Source organism: Oncorhynchus tshawytscha, linkage group LG12 (genome assembly GCF_018296145.1).
Source record: "Oncorhynchus tshawytscha isolate Ot180627B linkage group LG12, Otsh_v2.0, whole genome shotgun sequence".
In the NCBI taxonomy this organism is placed as follows: domain Eukaryota; kingdom Metazoa; phylum Chordata; class Actinopteri; order Salmoniformes; family Salmonidae; genus Oncorhynchus; species Oncorhynchus tshawytscha.
In genome coordinates, this window is record NC_056440.1 from 44,321,902 (window position 1) to 44,342,688 (window position 20,787).

Sequence of the window (20,787 nt, forward strand, 5' to 3'; positions counted from 1 at the left end):
AAGCAAGGGCCACCACTAAGCAAGCAGCACCTTGAAGACCAAGGAGCTCTTCAAACAGGTCAGGGACAAAGTTGTGTAGAAGTACAGATCAGGGTCGGGTTATAAAAAATATCAGAAACTTTGAACATCCAACAGAGCACCATTAAATCCATTATTAAAAAATGGAAAGAATATGGCACCACAACAAACTTGCCAAGAGAGGGCCACCCACCAAAACTCATGGACCAGGCAAGGAGGGCATTGATCAGAGACAACCCTGAAGGAGCTGCAGAGCTGCACAGTGGAGATTGGTGTATCTGTCCATAGGACCACTTTAAGCCGTACACTCCACAGAGCTGGGCTTTACAGAAGAGTGTCCAGAAAAAAAGCCATTGCTTCAAGAAAAAAATAAGCAAACACGTTTTACATTTAAATACACGTGGAAGACTCCACAAACATAGGTATGAAGGTACTCTGGTCATATAAGACTAAAATTTAGCTTTTTGGACATCATCACAGTGAAGCATGGTGGTGGCAGCATCATGCTGTGGGGATGTTTTTATCAGCAGGGATTGGGAAACTGGTCAGAATTGAAGGAATGATGGATGGCGCTAAATACAGGGAAATTCTTGAGGGATCTCTTCCAGAGATTTGAGACTGGGACGGAGGTTTGCCTTCCAGCAGGACAATGACCCTAAGCATGTTGCTAAAGCAACACTCGAGTGGTTTAAGGGGAAACATTTAAAAAATGGCCTAGTCAAAGCCCAGACCTCAATCCAATTGAGAATCGGTGGTGTGACTTAAAGATTGCTGGACACAAGCAGAACCCATCCAACTTGAAGGAGCTGGAGCAGTTTTGCCTTGAAGAATGGGCAAAAATCCCAGTGGCTAGATGTGCCAAGCTTGTAGAGACATACCCCAAGAGACTTGCCGCTGTAATTGCTGCAAGGGTGTCTCTACAAAGTATTGCCTTTGGGGGGGTGAATAGTTATGCACACTCAAGTGATCTAATTTCTTTGTCTCGTTTGTTTCACAATAACAAATATTTAGCATATTCAAAGTGGTAGGCATTTTGTGTAAATCAAAAGATACAAACACCCCAAAAATCTATTTTAATACCGGGTTGTAAGGCAACAAAATAGGAGAAATGCCAAGGGGGGGTGAATACTTTCACGTTGGCATGAAGGATCGGGAGACAGGCGCAGGAATGCATAATAGTTTTTTAAATTTCACCCAAATTACAGCGTGCCATGTGAAGGCACGGGGACGAAGACCAAACACGTATACAAAAAACAGGGTTGAAATCCAAACAAAAGAGCGAGGAGTACCTCGAATAAATAACACAAGCGCACAATGATACCTCATGTGACAAGACCCAAAATCATCTGCGAAATACACGTGGAAGGAAAGCCAAAACAACACAGCACAGGTACTCACACGACCAATGGACATTGGAACAAATATCAACAGCCCAATGGAAACCAAAAGGGCACATTTAAACAATTACCATCAGGGAAATGGGGACCAGGTGTGCGTAAAATGACACAGTTCCGGAGGGCTCTGTGACACATAGACAGAAAAAAAGAATGATCTCTTTGCATTATCTTGTGAAGTATACGAACGCAGCAGAGTGTTGAAGCTGTGCCTGACAACAACCTATCCTTATAGTTTGGAGAACTAGCTGTTTCTCTATGAGTCATACTGTATGGTTGACTATAAGAACATAATGATTTAGGTCTACAGTATGTTTTTGAAAAGCTAATTTGTGCTTTGTCATTATGGGGTATTGTGTGTAGATTGATGATGAGGGGGGGGGGGACTATTTAATCCATTTTAGAATAACCTAACAAATATGTGGATAAAGTCAAAGGGTCTGAATACTTTCCAAATGTACTGTAAATATTTATACCCCTGAGTCAGATGTTAGAATCACTTTTGGCACCGATTACACCTGTGAGTCTTTCTGAGTAAGTCTCTAAGAGCTTTGCACACCTGGATTGTACAATGTTTGCACATTATTCTTTTTAAAATTCTTCAAGCTCTGTAAAGATGGTTGTTGATCATTGCTAGTCAGCCATTTTCAAGTCTTGCTATAGATTTTCAAGACGGTTTATGTCAAAACTGTAACTAGGCCACTCAGGAACATTCAATGTCGTCTTGGTAATCAACTCCAGTGCGTATTTGGCTTTCTTTGTGTTTTAGGATGTTGTCCTGTTGAAATGTGAATTTGTCTCCCAGTGTCTGTTGGAAAGCAAACTGAACCAGGTTTTCCTCTAGGATGTAGCCTGTGCTTATCTCTATTCCATTTTTTTAATGCTAAAAAACTCCCTAGTCCTTGCCGATGACAAGCATACCCATAACATGATGCAGCCACCACCATGCTTGAAATTATGAGGAGTGGTACTCATCGATGTGTTTTGTTGGATTTGTCCCAAACACAACGCTTTGTTTTCAGGACATAAAGTAAATTACTTTGCCACATTTTTTTTCAGTATTACTTTAGTGCCTTATTGCAAACCGGATGCATGTTTTGGAGTATTTGTACTCTGTACAGGCTTTCTTCGTTTTCATTCTGTTAGTATAGGTTAGTGTTATGGAGTAACTACAACGTTGTTGGTCCTCAGTTTTCTCCTATCACAGCCATTCAACTCTGTAACTGTTTTATAGTCGCCATTGGCCTGATAGGTTTCCTTCCTATTCAGGCATCTGTATCTTTGTAGTGACTGGGTGTATTGATACACCAAGTGTGATACATAACTTCACCATGCTCAAAGGGAAATGCAATGTCTGTTTTTTTTTTTTTTACCCATCAACCAATAGGTGCCCTTCTTTGCGAGGTATTGGAAAATCTCCCTTGGCCTTTGTGGTTGAATCTGTGTTTGAAATTCACTGCTCGACTGAGGGACCTTACAGATAATTGTATGTGTGGGGTACAGAGATTAGGAAGTCATTAAACAATCATGTTAAACTCCATTACTGCACACAGAGCGAGTCCATGCAATTTATTATGTGACTTGTTAAGCACATTTTGAATCCTCAAATGATTTAGGCTTGCCATAGCAAAGGGGTTGAACACTTATTGACTCATGACATTTCCGCTTTTCATTTTTTATTAATTTGTATACATTTCTAGAAACATAATTCCACTTTGACATTGTGTTATTGTGTGTAGGCTCGTGATACAGTTTAATCCATTTTAACGTGGAAAAAGTCACAGGGTGAGAATACTTTCTGAAGGCACTTTAAATGCATCCGATTGTAGTTGTTGTTAAAGCTAGAGAGAGTCTCGGCTCTCTGGAGCCTAAATTTCGATTACATCCCTCCTATCGCATCCACATTTGATTTGATCTTCTGCTTATGTCAGTGTCTCCTTAATTAAAAATGATGTTTGTGTAAAGGAAATACAAAGGGCCGAACCATTAGGGACCCACTGAGAGGGGTCCAGTCACCCAAAGCAATTACTCTAACAACTGTTTGACTGATTGCTATTGATGTCCAGCAGAAGTTGCTCATCATGGAATTTGATGTTTTCTACCAGCACTTTTCTCCCAAGCTTGACTTTAAAGAAGCTGCTGTACCAGCTAAAGTGTAATGAGGGATTTGGAAATGGGACTTCATTTTAACATCAACAACTGCTGCGCACAATTATGGAGTGTGTTGTCGTTTCATCGTTGTTTTAATGTTGAAAGTTGCTATTCATTAGTTTGATGAAGATGTGAGACTTGTGTTGAAGACGAGATGTGTTTCCTGCTTTATAGTGAGACGCTGGATTGATGATTGCAGTGGATTAATGGCTGCTTCTCAGTCCAATCCAGTGAGTCTGATCCACAGCCAGTGCTGGTTTAGAAGGAACTGTCTGTTTACTCTACCAGTTTCTTATCTGACAGATGCTGTGGTTCATCATTGTAAGTAAACAGACTTGTTCACACACTTGTGCATGCGCACACACACACACACGGTTCCTTCCTATTTAATCCTGACACACACACACACACACACACACACAAATACTTTATTTGAATCCACAAATCATTATTCATACAATACGGAGTCAAACATTTCAGGACAGGGATATCTGGACACCTAGGGAGACAGATAGAACCTTTTTCTCCACACTGCAAGGTTGCCCATAGCTGCTTCGCGTTGGTCTTAATGTAGGCCTGCAATCTGAAGGCCACATACTGGCAGCATGTGGACATGTCCGAGGCTGTTCAGGCATGACATGAGGGGCCTGTATTTAAGCAGCTTGTCAGAAAAGGCCTGCTCCATGTGGCAGTCAAAGTCTCTCTCTGGCTTCCCCCCCACAAACAACAATATCTGGCTTATTCGGTATACAAGAAAACACATTACCATTGTTGGAATCGACTAAACTTTGAACATTGAGATATTAAATAAATGACAGAGAAGCCTTGAATAGGAAGAGTGAAAGAGACTGGGTTGTAAAGTCAGAAGTTAATGGTTCTCTGTGGGAAGACAGATCGCTTCGGAATGTGTTGGGTGGAAGGGAGTAGAGCAACAGTTGAGATAGGGGAGACAGATGGACATCTGTGCACTAGGGGAAGGAGGGGTTGAGGTCAGGAGGTGAGGTCAGTTCCCCTTAAGGGAGTAATCAGTGTTTAGTATCTGGTTACCTTCTTCCTGTTGACACATAAGATACAAGGATTGGCGAGAGAAGGAGGAGTATCCTAAAGTGGGATGTATATAACTGTGATGGTGAGAAATGTTTTGCTGTCTGAATACAGCTCTACAGATCCTTTGGGAAGAATTAAACTTGGTTAAAGCTTCTCTGGTGTCCGTGAGTTATTTACTCTGAAAAATAAGAACCTAACACCATCAACTTCAAACCAGGCTCCTCTGACAATCATTTTTGTGTATCTGTGCTATTTGTGAGACCTGTCTCACCTCAGTAGCTATCGAGTCAACAAAGTGGTCATGTCTTGCAATGTACACGTCTTTGTACTGTATGAACGGCAACAGACCCCCCCCCACACACTTTGGCTTAGGAAGATAACGTAACATGTGGTGTGTGTGTGTGTTTAAGCATAGCCTAGTGGGCCAGTAACCGAAAGGTCGCCGGTTTGGATCCCCAAGGTGGAAACATCAGCTCTTCTGCCCTTAAACAAGGCAGTTTATCCCCAACAACTGCTCCCTGAGTGCTGATAATGTCGATTAAGGCAGCTCACCTCTCTGATTCAGAGGGGTTGTGTTAAATGCTGACGACACATTTTAGTTGAATGCAATCAGTTGTGCAACTGGCGAGGTATCCCCCCCATTTCCTCACCACTTGAACAGTTTTGTGATTCATTTCTGTCCGAAAGTTCTGTGGGATGTGCACATTGGCAAACAGATGTTGACCCTTTTGCTAAGGCCACCTCTCTCACAGCCTCTTGCTTCATGACCGCAGGCAGGTTGAAAAGCCAAAGGACAAGCTCCTCAACTGGTTCCCCCCGCCCACCAGAAACATTCAACTTATCTGAGCATCATTTATAGACCCCTATACTGGATTCGGTGACCGCACATGGGCTGGGGCACACTGGCATAGCCATTCTAGCCACTGGACGATTGCTAGGAGGAAGTTAGCAGCACTCCACGTCTGTTTTTATGAGTGGGATTGGTTCAGGCAGCTTCTTCCCGCATATAACTTGGAGAAAAGAGCCTTTGTACACATCAGATTTAATATCCACATTGAGCCTGAGGCAGTTGTACATCCTCAAGTGCATTGAACATTACACTATGTGATAAAGTACCAATGGCGTCTCTAAAGTCCAAAGACACACACACGCACACTGATGCAAATGAATGTCCATGGCACCTGGCTGCATTGAAACAATAAGCCATTGTGTTTATCCAAATCAGCTGCCACGTGCATCCTACACCTCGATCCTCAAAAACATTTTCAATGCAGCAATTACACTTGTCCTGTCCAACAACAACATGACAACACAGCACCTCCCCATGCTAACAAGCTCTGCAACTCAGTCCAGCTCAGTCCTAGCCAGAGGCTAGGGAAGCACAGTGGCTCATTAGGGCAGTGGCTCATTTCCATGGGACATATTAAATGGTCAGGAACAACTCCTGGGCCAGGCCCGACTCCCAGTAGATGCAGAGGGGAGAAGTGGTGACTGGTTTAGTTTGTTAGGATGTTGCTCATGCAGTAGCTACTCTTCCAGGGGTCTAAGTGGTGAGGACAGCAGAGAGCTGAGCAGAGTACAGTGGCTGTGTGACTAGCTGAGAGGTTTGTCATGAGTGGTCTAATAATGAGGAAAGACATCTGCGACGCAATGAAGGAGGTGGAGGCACAGAGTGGAAATGACCTGCCACTACCATGAGGAATGACAGTCTCAAACACTCAGTCCCCTCGAGGCCACAGTACCTCATAATACCTTTGTAAAGACAGTGCTGGTATGAAGAATAACCCCCTGAGTAGGAGTTGATATCCTTAGTTAATATCCGGTGAGATAATCAACTTCAAGAGCCACTTGAGGTATTTTCGGTGCACAGTGTGGAGGCTGTGGGCTGAACTGAATGGAAATCCTGCGACAAGGTCTCGATAAGAAGCAGTGATACGAGTGCGAATTCACTTGTGATTGAGCTGTTGAGCTGTTCGTACGTATGGGACCACTCATATGTAAATAAACATGCACGCCTGACTGTAAGTCGCTTTTTGGATTAAAACGTCTTCCAAGTGAGTGTACAAAACACTCGGAAGACCTGCTCTTTCCAGGTGAAAGCTATGATCCCTTATTGAGGTCACTTGTTAAATCCACTTCAGTCAGTGTAGATGAAGGGAAGGAGACGGGTTAAGGATGGATTTTTAATCCTTGAGACAAATGAGACACGGACTGTGTATCAAATCACATTTTATTTGTCACATGCGCCGATTACAACAAATGTGAAATGCTTACTTACAAGCCCTTAACCAACAATGCAGTTTTAAGAGAAATAAGAGTAAAAAAAAAATATTGACTCAATAAACTATAGTAAAACAAAACAAAAAGCAACAATAAAATAACAATATCAAGGCTATACACAGGGGTTACCGGTACTGAGTCAATGTGCGGGGGTACAGGTTAGTCGAGGTAACATGTACATGTACAGTAGGTAACTATGCATAGATAATAAACAGCAAGTAGCATCAGCACAAAAAAGGCGGGGATCAATGCAAAGCCATTTGATTAGCTGTTCAGCAGTTTTATAGCTTGGGAGTAGAAGCTGGTAAGAAGCCTTTTGGACCTAGACTTGGAGCTCCTGTACAGCTTGCCATGTGGTAGCAGAGAGAACAGTCTATGACTAGGGTGGCTTTGACCATTTTTAGGGCCTTCCTCTGACACCGCCTGTTATGAAGGTCCTGGATGGCAGGAAGCTTGGCCCCAGTGATGTACTGGGTCGTTCGCACTACCCTCTGTAGCACCTTGTGGTTGGAAGCCGAGTATGTGTGTCATTCAGAGGGTGAATGGGCAGGACAAAAAGTTTAAGTGCCTTTTAACGAAGTATGGTAGGTAGGCCAGGTGCACCGGTTTGTGTCAAGAACTGCAACGCTGCTGGGTTTTTCCACGCTCAGTAGTTTCCCGTGTGTATCAAGAATGGTCCACCATCCAAAGACATCCAGCCAACTTGACACAACTGTGGGAAGCATTGAAGTCAACATGGGCCATCATCCCTATGAAACGCTTTCGACACCTTGTAGAGTTCATGCCGCAACAAATTAATGCTGTTCTGAGTGAAAAAGGTGGGGGTGCAACTCAATATTAGGAAGGTGTTCCTAATATCCCTACAGTGAAGCATGGTGGTGGAGCATCATGCTGTGGCAATGTTTTTCATCAGCAGGGACTGGGAAACTGGCAGCATCATGCTGTGGGGATGTTTTTCATCAGCAGGGACTGGGAAATTCTTGAGGGAAACCTGTTTCAGTCTTCCAGAGATTTGAGGCTGGGACGGAGGTTCACCTTCCAGCAGGACAATGACCCTAAGCATACTGCTATAGCAACACTCGAGTGGTTTAAGGGGAAACATTTAAATGTTTTGGAATGGCCTAGTCAAAGCCCAGACTTCAATCCAATTGAGAATCTGTGGTATGATTTAAAGATTGCTGTACACAAGCAGAACCCATCCAACTTGAAGGAGCTGGAGCAGTTTTGCCTTGAAGAATGGGTAAAACTCCCAGTGGCTAGATGTGCCAAGCTTATAGAGACATACCCCAAGAGACTTGCAGCTGACTTGGGGGGGGGGGTGAATAGTTATGCAGGCTCAAGTTTTCAGTTTTTTTTGTTGGTTTCTTGTTTGTTTCACAATAAAAAAAATGTATAAATGCTAAAAGTATGTAGGGGAAACACTAGTGTTTGTGTAGCCTAAGCGCCTTACGTGCCAACATGACCCTAGTCAGAGAACTCTCTCTCTCTTTCTCTCTCTTTCTCTCTCTCTCTCTCTTGTCGCAGCCTGGATGATGCTAGCGCCAGGGCAGGCTATTCTTAGCATCTCAAACCCAGAGAGCTGGGGATACGTGACAGGGAAACCCACGCAGGGCAGGCGTCTCGAATGGAGTAGAGTGAGAGTGAGGGGGAGACTATCTCCTAGCAGACCTCCCAGCACAGTGTAGCCTTCTAATGAGTTTGCTGCACCAGGGTGAGCCCAGGGGGGAGCTGGGTCTGTTTTTAGGACATTCAGGATCACAGTCAGGGCCTGGCTATGGGGACACAGACAGCTAGGGCCGGTTTCAGGGACACAGATTAAGCCTAAATCTGGACTAAAAATCATGGTCAATGGAGAATCTGTGGTCACTCACTGAATGTTCATACTCTGGGAAACCGGCCCTCAGTGTTTCCCTTAGATGTAATCTTAGGCGTAGCGCAAAGTCCCCAAAAACAGCATCCAGGGCTAGAGACACTAAGGTCTAGATTTTACCCAGTGATGCCAGAGAATATAGCACAATCCATTTAACACAGCACACACATGACATATCCAATGAGCGGTGTCCTCCATTTCTTTGATTTTCATTGGTGAGGTCACTATGCGTGTCATAGTGGATGAGTGTTTCTGATTAACTTCTAGTTGTTGTGTGTTTCTTTGCAGGGCATCAACATCGTGGAGCCAAGTAATGCTGAGACCGCCCTTGTTACCAACCCAGGGATGTACCAGCTGGACATCATACTGAAGAAAGGACACAACCTCGCCATCAGGGACAGAGGAGGTACGAACTACTGCTGGGGTCTCTCCCTCTCTCTCTCTCTCTCTCTCTCTCTCTCTCTCCCTCCCTCTCTCTCGCTCGCTCCCTCTCTTTTCTATCTCTCTCTCTCTTTATCTATGGATCCTCTTTCTTTTTCTGGGTTTTCTCTTTCTCTCTATGGGTTCCACCTCTCTTTCTCTGTGGCTCCTCTCTCTTTTCTCTCTCTCTCTCTTTAATTCATGAAACAAAGAAGGTGGTGGTATTCTTTCTCTCTCTCTCTCTCTCTCTCTCTCTCTCTCTCTCTCTCTCTCTCTCTCTCTCTCTCTCTCTCTCTCTCCTCTCTCTTTCTCTATCTCTCTCTCTTTATCTATGGATTCTTTCTCTCTCTCTCTCTCTCTCTCTCTCTCTCTCTTCCTCTCTCTCGCTCGCTCCCTCTCTTTTCTATCTCTCTCTCTTTATCTATGGATCCTCTTTCTTTTTCTGGGTTTTCTCTTTCTCTCTATGGGTTCCACCTCTCTTTCTCTGTGGATTCTTTCTCTCTCTCTCTCTCTCTCTCTCTCTCTCTCTCTCTCTCTGTGTGAAGCACTAATTCACATGAAACAAAGAAGGTGGTGGCTTTCGTCTAGTACCCTTTCCCTGTCCTCCGTTTCTCTCTGTGAACGAATAGGCTTCTCTCTTACACTTCTCTCTCTTTCTCTCGCGTTCTCATTTCCCTCTCCTCGCTCTGTCTCTCATCTCCCCCTCTGTGAACGATTGATCTCACTTCAAACACTCCACCCCTCCCTATTTTCTCTCTCTCTCTTTCTCTCTTTGAGAGCTCTCTTCAGTTTTCAAGGCATGAGAAGAGACGTAAGGGAGAATAGGAGTTAGTGAGAACAAATGTCATGCATTGACACATTCTCAAACTCGCAATTGATGTTTTACTTTATTGGATGCTTATGACAAATTGTTTCTCTAATTTGTAACATACAACTTTATTACGAATGTACAATTCCAATGAATTAAATCACATTTTGTGTAGACTCAAAGTAAGAGTTCAGCTATAGTTAACTGAATATTTTTCTCAGGGAAGGTGAGACCGATCCTTGAGTGACACCCCAGCCTCCGCTCTCTCCCCAGCCTGCCTGTGTCTCTATGCTGGAGGAGATAGCTCTGTGATTGTCTCTTTGCTAGCCAGCCTTGTTTCAGCCTTGTTTCTGTGCTGCTGGTGGACAGAATTGGTCTCATTAGTAAGTGCTATGACAAGCGCTATGGCAGGCCTGCTTAGTCTTTCTCTCACTCTCTCTCGCTCTCACTCGCTCACCCTCTCTCACACCCCCCACTAATTTCCCTCAGAACAGCCTCAATTCTTTGGAGCATGGACTCTACAAGGTGTTGAAAGCGTTCCACAGGGATCCTGGCCCATGTTGACGCCAATGTTTCCCACAGTTGTGTCAAGTTGGCTGGATGTCCTTTGGGTGGTGGACCATTCTTTATTACACACGGGGAAATCATGAGCGTGAAAAACCCAGCGGCGTTGCAGTTCTTGAGAGTCAAACCACAATCCATGTCTCAATTGTCTCAAGGCTTTAAAAGTATTATTTAATCTGTCTCCTCCCCTTCATCTACACTAATTGGAGTGGATTTAACAAGTGACATCAATAAGGGATCATAGCTTTCAGCTGGATTCACCTAGTCAGTTGTGTCATGGAAAGAGTGGGTGTTCCTAATGTTTTGACCACTCACTGTAATTGCAGCCAGAGTTGAATGGGATGACTGTTAATGCAATGCTCATGATGTGTGCCAGCGGAATGCAACCGAATGCACAGAGATGTGTATGTCTGTGTGTCAAACAGATACAGTACTGAGTTGTTGTATTTCTTACAGATTCTCCAAGTCTTTTTCAGGTTTTATGGGGTTATCCTCTCCCCTTTAAGCCATAAAAGGGATACTGTAGTAAAAAGAAATAACCATTTATTTTTTTATGATCGTGCTCATACTGAACCGATAGAGGCGAAACCCTAGGTGCTCTCTTACAGCGTATCAACGACAGTCTTTCAAAGAGAAGTAGCACATTGCTGTCCTCAGAGGTGCTCCTCCCTGGGTGCCTGGCAGGCTTCAGCCCGAGCCCGGATCTATGTCAGTCCAGGCATGAATCATCCGTGTGTGTACGTGTATGCGTGCGTATCTGGGAACGTGTGTGTGTGTGTGTGTCGTGCCAGCGAGCGAGCATTGGTCTCAGAAACCAATGGGACACCCTGACAAGAGGAGGGGGATATACAGTAGGAGGCCAAAATTCTCCCGATCCTCCCTTTTCACACCCACATAGACTTCAGGCCTTTTTGTCGTCTGATAGACTAGTCATAGAGAAGGAAAATATATACTCCCCCAAAGTGGCTCTCTCTCATCTAGAGATGACAAGGAATCCTGTGCTGCTTGCATGCCACTGCCCAGCTTACATCGGGCTGAGACGTCAGGCTGAACCTCTCACTCATTTTCAAAAGCAACAGCCTGGCCCGCTTGGAAATGGCAGTAGAGCCTCCTCCTAGCTTACGTTGCTCTCTTTCCTTACTGCGTAAAAGTCATCCAGCCATTTGTATGGGTTTATGGGCTTTGTTTGCGTGTCTGTGCAACTGGGCACGGGTGTGTCCTAGTGTACATACGCACGTGCCTGTCTGTGTATGGTCATAGATCTCCAATCCTTGACAAGTGACCAGCAACCTCTCTTTGTCACATAACTCATCAATAATACGTCATTCTCCTAGGCCTAATGCACTCAACCCTGTCCAAATTGTTACTGATTGTGAGCCTTTAATGACAACCTCAACTACATGGCTGTGACCTGGGTAAGGCCCCACTGCCTGATCTCTCCCAGAGGATTGCGTTGGTTGACACTTGGTGATGGGTGATGGTGGGAGGGGGGGGGTACTGTCCCCAATGTCACGCACCTGTCGAGGAAAAAGACAGCCAGCTTGGTGGGGGGTGACGGGGAGTGTCAGTGGCCTAGTCACAGTCTGCTAACCAGCTTCACCTCAGATGAAAGACAACGCTACAGTACCTGCAGTGGTACAGTAAACTAGATCACCATCTCTCTGTCTGTCTGCTTGAGTGTGTTCTATAGAGATGCTAGATGAAAGTAGGTTGGACACAAATGATGCGTAGACCGGACAAGTATTGGGAGTGGGGCGTCAGAATTCTTGCTGTCGAAATGTTTTGATTAAACCATTTGAGTGAGTGTGTTTTTCCTGTTCTTTATTTGACTATTTCTGTAGTGAAGGCTTGGTTTCTGGATGCAGTCGGGGTGTGTGTGGATTTGTGTCAGAGGCTTGGGTTCAGGTGGCATGTGATTGGAGAGGCTGTATTCCCTGGATGTACTTTTCGAGGTTTATATGCAGGGTCAGGCTTACGTTCTGGTTATGTGTGTGTGTGTATATACAGTACGTGCCTGCGTGTGTATGTGGGTGCCTCCGTGTTGTGCATGTGTGCTTGTGAGTCTGTATGTATGCACCTGCATATATGTATTTCTTTTGTGTGTTGTGTGTGTGTGTGTGTGTGTGTGTGTGTGTGTGTGTGTGTGTGTGTGTGTGTGTGTGTGTGTGTGTGTGTGTGTGTCCTGGGGAGAGGAACTTGCTGGGGAAATCCCCCACTCAGGGACAGTTGAGAGAGGAGATGCTCTAAGTGCTTTGATAAAAATACAGAACCCTCCACACAGGCTTTTTATTTGTATTTGAATGTAGACTTGTTTTTGGTCAACGATGATGCTTTTGGGTGATTTTGATGTGTGCGTGGGGTTTCTGTCTGGCTGGAAGATCCCAATGCAGCCAGGTTTCAGCCTCCTGGCAGGTGTTTGGCTAAAACGTCCTGTTACTCGGTCAAGTTCATGATGCCTTTGACCTTAACAAGGGCCCCAGGACCAGTGGAAGCAAAATAGCCCCATAACATCAAAGATCCACCACCATATTTTACAGTAGGTGTGAGGTTACTTCTCTGCATATGCATTGTTCTTTCAAAGGCCAAACCCAGCGTGTGCGTGGCCAAAGACCTCTATTTTCGTGTCATATGAGCTAATCAACGGTTTCAATCAAAGTGCGAATAAATACCGTTTTGCGAGCTCAAGGCGATGCTATGGCCAGACAGTAAACATGCATCGTGAGAGAGTTGTTGAACTTTGCCTCCTTCCCATCACGCTTTCATTGAATCTTCCACTCTCGTTTGCTCTTCTGCCGTGTCGTTCCCCTCAATTGAGGCATTACCCTTTTCAAATATCCAGCTGTGTCATTGCTCTGTTGCATATTTCTTCAAATGTTCTTCAATTTCTCTTTCTTTGTCATCACCTTGCAATATTATTGCCTTGATAGATGATTTTGTTACTGTATTTGTTCAATGTCATGTTTCTAACCCAGGCAGAATATTTTTTATTTAACCTTCTTTAACTCGGCAAGTCAGTTAAGAACAAAGTCTTATTTACAATGACGGCCTAGGAACAGTTGGTTAACTGCCTTGTTCAGGGGCAGAACGACAGATTTTGACCTTTGTCAGCGCAGGGATTCGATCCACCAACCTTTCGGTTACTAGGCTACCTGCCACTCCTAAAAATATGCAGGAGCTAGCACACAAGTATATGATACTTCTCTGCAATTGTGTGGATTTTGTTTGTTTTGCTACTTTATCGATGGGGACTGTTAACCACACAGGTCTCGATTATTTGTGCTCTACCCTGCCAATACCCTCATCCCTATATCCCTCCAATTCCCAATCTCTCCATCCCTGAGGCTGATCATTAAGGAGGTGATTTGTGAGATGGAGAACAGGTGGGAAAAAGACGGTGTGGTCAGTATCTCTACTCGTGAGGGTGTGTCTGAGAGAGGACCCTTCAGACCATCCATGGAAATGTCCGCCCATAGTCGTCAGTAAAAAGTCACAGGTTTGGTGTGAGTCTGTTGAGCGAAGAGATATGTCATTCTGTGCTGTTGAGCATGTCCGAATGAGCCTAGGGTACTGTATAATGTGGTGTGAAGTGACATTACCACTCCTCACACTGACTCCATGCCAGGGCTCTGTTCCGTCACGGCTTTGGGTGTCAAGAGCAGGTGACAAAACATCTGCTCGAGGATTTTACTATTCTCATCACACCTCTAAGTCACACCAAATTACTGAAATTCGTCTTATTATCTTGACAAATTGACGGACATGTTATTACACAGTGTATTTTTTTGACTGTGCAGGGGCTTGAGTCATTGCCCATATTACGAGAGAGAGGACTCAGAGGGTGGTAAGGAGAAGTATTTCGTCTACTCATTATCATAGTGCTGATTGAATAGTGATTACTGCTCAGACAGTGTTCTGGCCGTGACTCAGCCCTCCTCCCTGCTTTAGAAAGCCGATTGACCAGGATCGAATGTGTTAGATGGAGCTGGTTGAACTTGTCCTCTTGGATACATGTTTGAGCTAAGTGTATGACGTAGGGGGAGACAGAGCTTAAGGATGTGTTCCACTCTGTATATAACTTGGAGGTGAGAAATGGTGTACAGGTGGCGCATGAAGTGAAAACATGACTCTTGTGTCAGGAGGCTGCAGAATTGACAGCCAATAGTGCACGTGCGCTTGAGGGCCGTAAGAGCACGACAGGGTAATCCACACAGACAACTTCCAACCACTCTTCACCACTACACCAGTGTAAATGGTCCCCTCACTTCAGTTGTCCATCACTTTAATAGCATCTCAATGCTGCGGTTAACCAGCTTATCAGATCTTATGAAATATGTTACTAAGGCAATTGTAATAATAGCACTACTGATGCTATGAATCCAATAGTTACCATTTTGTGGGTATGCAGTAAGAGAAAACGGAGGACATTTTTTGGCTAGCATTAGGTACTTTCACTGAGGGATATGTCTGTGTGGGTTGGAGCACAGATGTATGTATGGATCTGGGTTGGCGTAATGATAATGAAGTGTACATTTATTTATAGGCTGGGTAGTTTGAGCCTTGAATGCTGATTGGCTGACAGCCGTGGTATATCAGATCTGCTCTAATTACGTTGGTAACCAGTTTATAATATCAATAAGACACCTTGGGGGTTTGTGGTATATGGCCAATATACCCTTTTATATATATGTATATATATGTATATATATATATATATATATATATATATATATACTCACACATATACACATATATACACACATATACACACATATACTTATATAAATATACACATATACATATATATATATATATGTGTGTGTGTGTGTGTGTGTGTGTGTGTGTGTGTGTGTGTGTGTGTGTGTGTGTGTGTGTGTGTGTGTGTGTGTGTGTGTGTGTGTGTGTGTGTGTGTGTGTGTGTGTGTGTGTGTGTTAATGGGGTTTTCTTATGATATAGTTCCCCTGTGGAGCGCCCAATCCATACATTCCTCTATATGGCACAGTGAAGAGAGATTGCAGGCAGGAAAATGGGAGACACCGCACAGCCTCGACTCAGACCTCAATCTAGCTCGTGAGCATAGGGCTGCCGCTGCCGTTTGCTCTGGAGTGATGGGTTTTAAGACTCTGCCATTGACCAGATCTCCACTTCTTCCTTATAGCTAATGAAATGCCTCAGTGAGCTGCTGGCCCCTGCTTTCACTAAGGTCCTCATAAATGACACTGCCCTGACAGGTAATCTGACAGCCAGACCGTAGCACGACTGCTATTATTTTGGGATCTGATGACATCATCAGTCTCGATGTGGAATTGTAATTACCTGGTTATGACTTCTCATTAAATTATTCACGGTCTTGTCGGCTCGTTGGCTCGTCTTGATTAACAGTGCCGTTCATTAAAAATATTGAATAGCGTTCACCAATTTAATATCCAGATAATACCAAATGTGTCATAATGTAATTCTAATAGAAACCACTGTTGAAGTCATTCATTACAAGTTCCCTCTTGAACTTAGAGAAAAATAGAGAACAGCCTCATCCCCAGCCTCATCCCCTCAGGTCTTCTGGGCACGAAGCCCACACCAGGTCTACTGTATGTCACTGAGCCAGAGCAATGGCGTCATCCCTCCTCCTGACAGACTAGCTCAAGACCCGCTCCTTGTCATCCCTCTCCTGGCACTAGCCTTGGTGGCCATGGAGGGAAGGAGAAATAGTTTGTGTGTGTGTGGAGGTCATAGAGGTCATAGAATCAGAGGTCATAGAATCAGCTCATAAGGCCTTATAAGGCCTCATAAGGCCTTATAAGGCCTCATAAGGCCTTGTACTGAGTTAATAGCACAGGAGTGGTGCGACCATGCCGATCGCAGATAGAAAAGTATGGTTTCCCTATGATGCTCAGAGGCCGTTGTTGTAATGTATTTTTTTGCGAAATGGCATGTATATATATTTTGATAACAAGAGAGTGGAACCGTGAAAGGAGAAAGGCGGTGTAGAGCAGAAGGCTTGAGTTGAAATGAGCTGTAGCCCGAGAGGTAGAAAGCAAGATTTCACTAGAGTTGTAAACACACAGGGTTGCAAAGCCACCGGTAATTTACCAAATTTAATTAACAGGCCATCTATGATAACTTTGGTCGTTTATACTTGAATAACTTTTAAAGAATCTATTCAAATATATTCATTTTTTTGTATGTGTCCATATTGTCCATGCAAAGAGTCGGGGTGGCCATTTGATTCATTGTTCAGCAGTCTTATGGCTTGGGGGTAGAAGCTGTTAATTAGCCTTTTGGTCCTAGACTTGGCGCTCCGGTACCGCTTGCCATGTGGTAGCAGAGAGAACAGTATATGACTTGGGTGACTGGAGTCTTTGGCAGTTTTTGGGGCCTTCCTCTGACACCGCCTAATATAAAGGCGATCAGGCCTACCGTTCATTAACAGGTTCTACCCCCATGGCAGGAAGCTTGGCCCCAGTGATGTACTGGGCCGTATGCCCTACCCTCTGTAGCGCCTTACGGTCAGATGCTGAGCAGTTGCCATACCAGGCGGTGCGGTGATGCAACTGGTCAGGATGCTCTCGATGGTGCAGCTGTAGAACTTTTTGAGGATCTGGGGACTTATGCCAAATCTTTTTAGTCTCCTGTGGGGGACTCTTCACAACTGCCCTCTTCACAACTGTCTTGGTGTGTTTGGACCATGATAGTTCGTTGGTGATGTGAACACCACGGAACTTGAAACTCTCGACCCGCTCCACTTCAGCCCTGTCAATGTTAATGGAGACCTGTTTGGACCTCCTTTTCCTATATGATGTCACTTAAAACAGTGTAGATGAAGGGGAGGAGACAGGTTAAAGAAGGATTTTTAAGTCTACTGAAAAGTCTACTGTATTGTGTATGTGTGCCATTCAGAGGGTGAATGGGCAAGACCAAATATTTAAGCGCCTTTGCGCGGTTTAAGCGCGGTTTGTGTCAAGAACTGCAGCGCTGCTGGGTTTTTCACTCTCAACAGTTTCCCTTGTGTATCTAGAATGGTCCACCACCCCAAAGGACAACCAGCCAACTTGACACGACTGTGGGAAGCATTGGAGTCAACATGGACCAGTATCCCTATGAAACACTTTTGACACCTTGTAGAATCCATCCCCTGATGAATTGAGGCTGTTCTGAGAGCAAAAGGGGTGAGGGGTGCAACTCAATAATAGGAAGGTGTACACTCAGTGTACGTACATAAATACATACATACAGGTAGCCTAGGGAAATGTGTTTTTATTGGTTGGGATTTTCTGATGTTTGTCTTGTGGGTTCAGCATACAGTTCACACGACATGAACAGCAGGAAACCATGCTGTCATATGTGTTTCACCGGAAAATAGGTTGATGGTATATCCCAATGATCCAGGTATGACGTACACACCTTCAGTCTTCTGGGCTGGCAGACACTACTGTTGAGTCAGGATAGTGGTGGCGGTATGGGCCCACTCCCTCCAACTGACCTGACTCTGTTTGGAGGGACCTCAGCCAGTGATGTCAAAAGTGATGTCAAACATGTGTTGTTGACAGCTACCACTGGGTGATGCACATTTTCTCTCAGGTGTAGGACCGTAGGAGGTCTGAGGTGATGACCTCATGCTATGATACTTCATGAGGTCAACTTACTGTCAGTAAAAATCAGATTGATGCAATTGTAATGTCTGGCAAGGGAGCCGACCTACCTGGCATGTTTTATTCCCTCTGAAGTTGATGAGAGCGGAGATGAGTGTGTATTGGATTGCCTTTTCAGCTGCCTGTCAAGTTAGTTGAGGGTAGCTGGAATCCAATACAGTTTAATTGGCCACATAAATAAGCCTCAGGTTCAGGAACACATGGAGCTTGGAGCTCTGCTCGTCTCAGAGTCAACTTGATTCACCTCCTCCGTACACTCGTGATTTTTACTTGGTTCGAGAGGTTTGGACGGCGACATCCGTAGACCCTGCGCGCGTCCACGAGTCCCTGCGTGTAGAAGACATTCTACGTGGGCACTGTGAGAGATGATGACGTACTGAGCAGAGCTGACTGAGGAAGTTGGGCCTCTGCCCGCTTTTTCATTCCCATGCTCCATAGTGCCTGTTCCCCTGACCACCAGTCCATCTGCGTGTGAGATATAACACACACACACCAACCACCTATGACCAGCCACTTCCAGCACCATTCCAGGCAGGCACCTTCATTTCATGCTCTTCAGCCTGTCGGATGGACAGCGTTAACATACACATTTATGGCGTCGTAAAGCTGGCCATGGTGGTGTGTTGAGAGCAGCAGCTTCTCTGGCGGATGTCCCGGGGGATATTATCCCCCCAGCAGGGGGAAAGGGGAGGAGTGGAGCGTGTCCAGAGAAGAGGATACATCGTGTGGGGATCCGATAGCGGATTTCTCGGCTTATTGCCTGATCCATATGAGACCCTGAGCATCTGATGTAGGACTCTGAATTTGGGTTGACCTGTTCTGGCTTCATGATTTATTTATTTATTTTTTCTAGCCATTATGTGATGGCCCTGGTAAGGGAAGAATAAAATAACTCTGTTTTTTTAAGTGCATGCCGTCAATTGTTATTTCTTTGTAACGGCACACCAAAAAACGAGGGGGAAAATAGTCTGTTTTCAGTACTTACTAAGTCATTACACTGAATATTCCATTGGTAAATGAAGTGTGTGTGGTTAAAGTTTCCATTTGAACAAGTACCTTCCATATAACCCTCAATGGTTTCAACACCTACTATCTTTCACATGTATTTTCTGTTGACACCCATTACTAACTAGTAACTACTACACCCTTCACAGAGTGTGGTAGCTATTTACTATGCTCTTCCTGTTTCCAGCCATGCCTCAGCCCTGATCCTGCTCTCGTCCTGCAGAGATATGCGAGTGCATCCCAAATGGGCACTCAATTGCCTACACAGTGCACTTCTTTTGACCAGAGCACTCTGGTCAAAGGTAGTGCACTATGTAGGGAGTAGGGTGCCATTTGGGATGCACATGTGAAGGGCATGGGGGGGGGTAGTGAAGTGCACATCTCATCCCGGCAGGCCTTACTGCACATCTCGTCACCGAGCCATAACCTGCTGGGCTGGCAGCACAGAATCGTGTCACTGTTATGTCAGTGTTTTCACTCAGCCCCTCTAGCATACAGCACGTTATGATGTAATGAGCTGTATGCCACTAGAATGCAAGTACCAAAAAAAAGCACTTGATGGCTGAGTTGTCCGACAGACTGCATGTTGGACACGATGAAGCCTATGAATGGGACTATATTATGAATGAGATCATGTGTGGCAGGTTGACGTTCATTGTCATGAATCTTACCCTGGAGGCAGAATTTTGCAATTTCCGCTAGCTGGGCCAGCTGCAAAGTCAAAATGGGCTATATTATAAAAATGTATGATAACAAAATATGTAAAAATGATGATTACAAAAATAAGCTATTTGGTCTTAATTTAAGGTTAGGGTTAGCAGTGTGGTTAGGGTTGAGATTAGGGTTAGGTTTTAAATCCGATTTGATGATTTTTCCCAGCTCGTGACCACTTGGCAGAGCTCCCTCCAGATCAAGATTAATGATGAAAAACACAAACCTGCTATTGTATGTGGAATTTGAGAGTAATATGGAGATTGAAATGATGGACAAGAAGGAGAACTATGATGTTAATGAGTTGTTTGATTTGCCTTTGTCGTCGCTGCCCATTGTTTTTGCTCCAAATTTAGGTCTGAGCCCGTATGTATCAAGCGTCTCAGAGTAGGAGAGCTGATCTAGGATCAGATCCCCTCTGTCATGTAGTCTTATTCATTGTGATCAAAAAATAGTTTGTCAGACACCTGTGAGAATGTGTGTGTGTGTGTGTGTGTGTGTGTAGTGTTTGTGGATTGCATAGTTAGTTGTCTAATTTAACTCTGAGAGGGGATTGGTGATAGGGCTGTTTTGTATTGATACTAATGGCAGAGTAATGCTCCTAATCCTGAATCAGCAATCCTACTCTGAGACTCGTGACACATATTAGGCCTGGGCAGTAGACCATACGTACCGTATACCGGGGTATTTGGAAAAAGACATGGGATTGTTTTTCAATACCGTCAATACCGTCAAAGCTATTTATTGGAAGTTTTTCAATAAATGTGAATATTTGTAGCTCCTTTTTACCTGCAGTCAACATGTGCAATACGTTAAGAGATAAAGCAGATTGCGTTCTTCATTTCACCTGTCACATTATGAAGCTTGCCGTA

General features: G+C 44.5%; 1 protein-coding gene across 9 annotated transcripts in view; it reads left to right on the forward strand.

The window, feature by feature from the left end:
• Positions 1 to 20,787, forward strand: part of mctp1a (multiple C2 domains, transmembrane 1a) — a 198,645-nt gene that overhangs the window by 77,844 nt on the left and 100,014 nt on the right. For all 9 annotated transcript variants that reach the window (XR_006084697.1, XM_042330679.1, XM_042330683.1 and 6 more), the window contains exon 2: positions 9,049 to 9,166. Coding sequence is in view for 8 of the 9 variants with exons in the window: in XM_042330679.1 (XP_042186613.1) it covers positions 9,049 to 9,166 (118 nt within the window). In the remaining variant the exon portion in view is untranslated. The remainder of the gene's footprint in view (positions 1 to 9,048; positions 9,167 to 20,787) is intronic.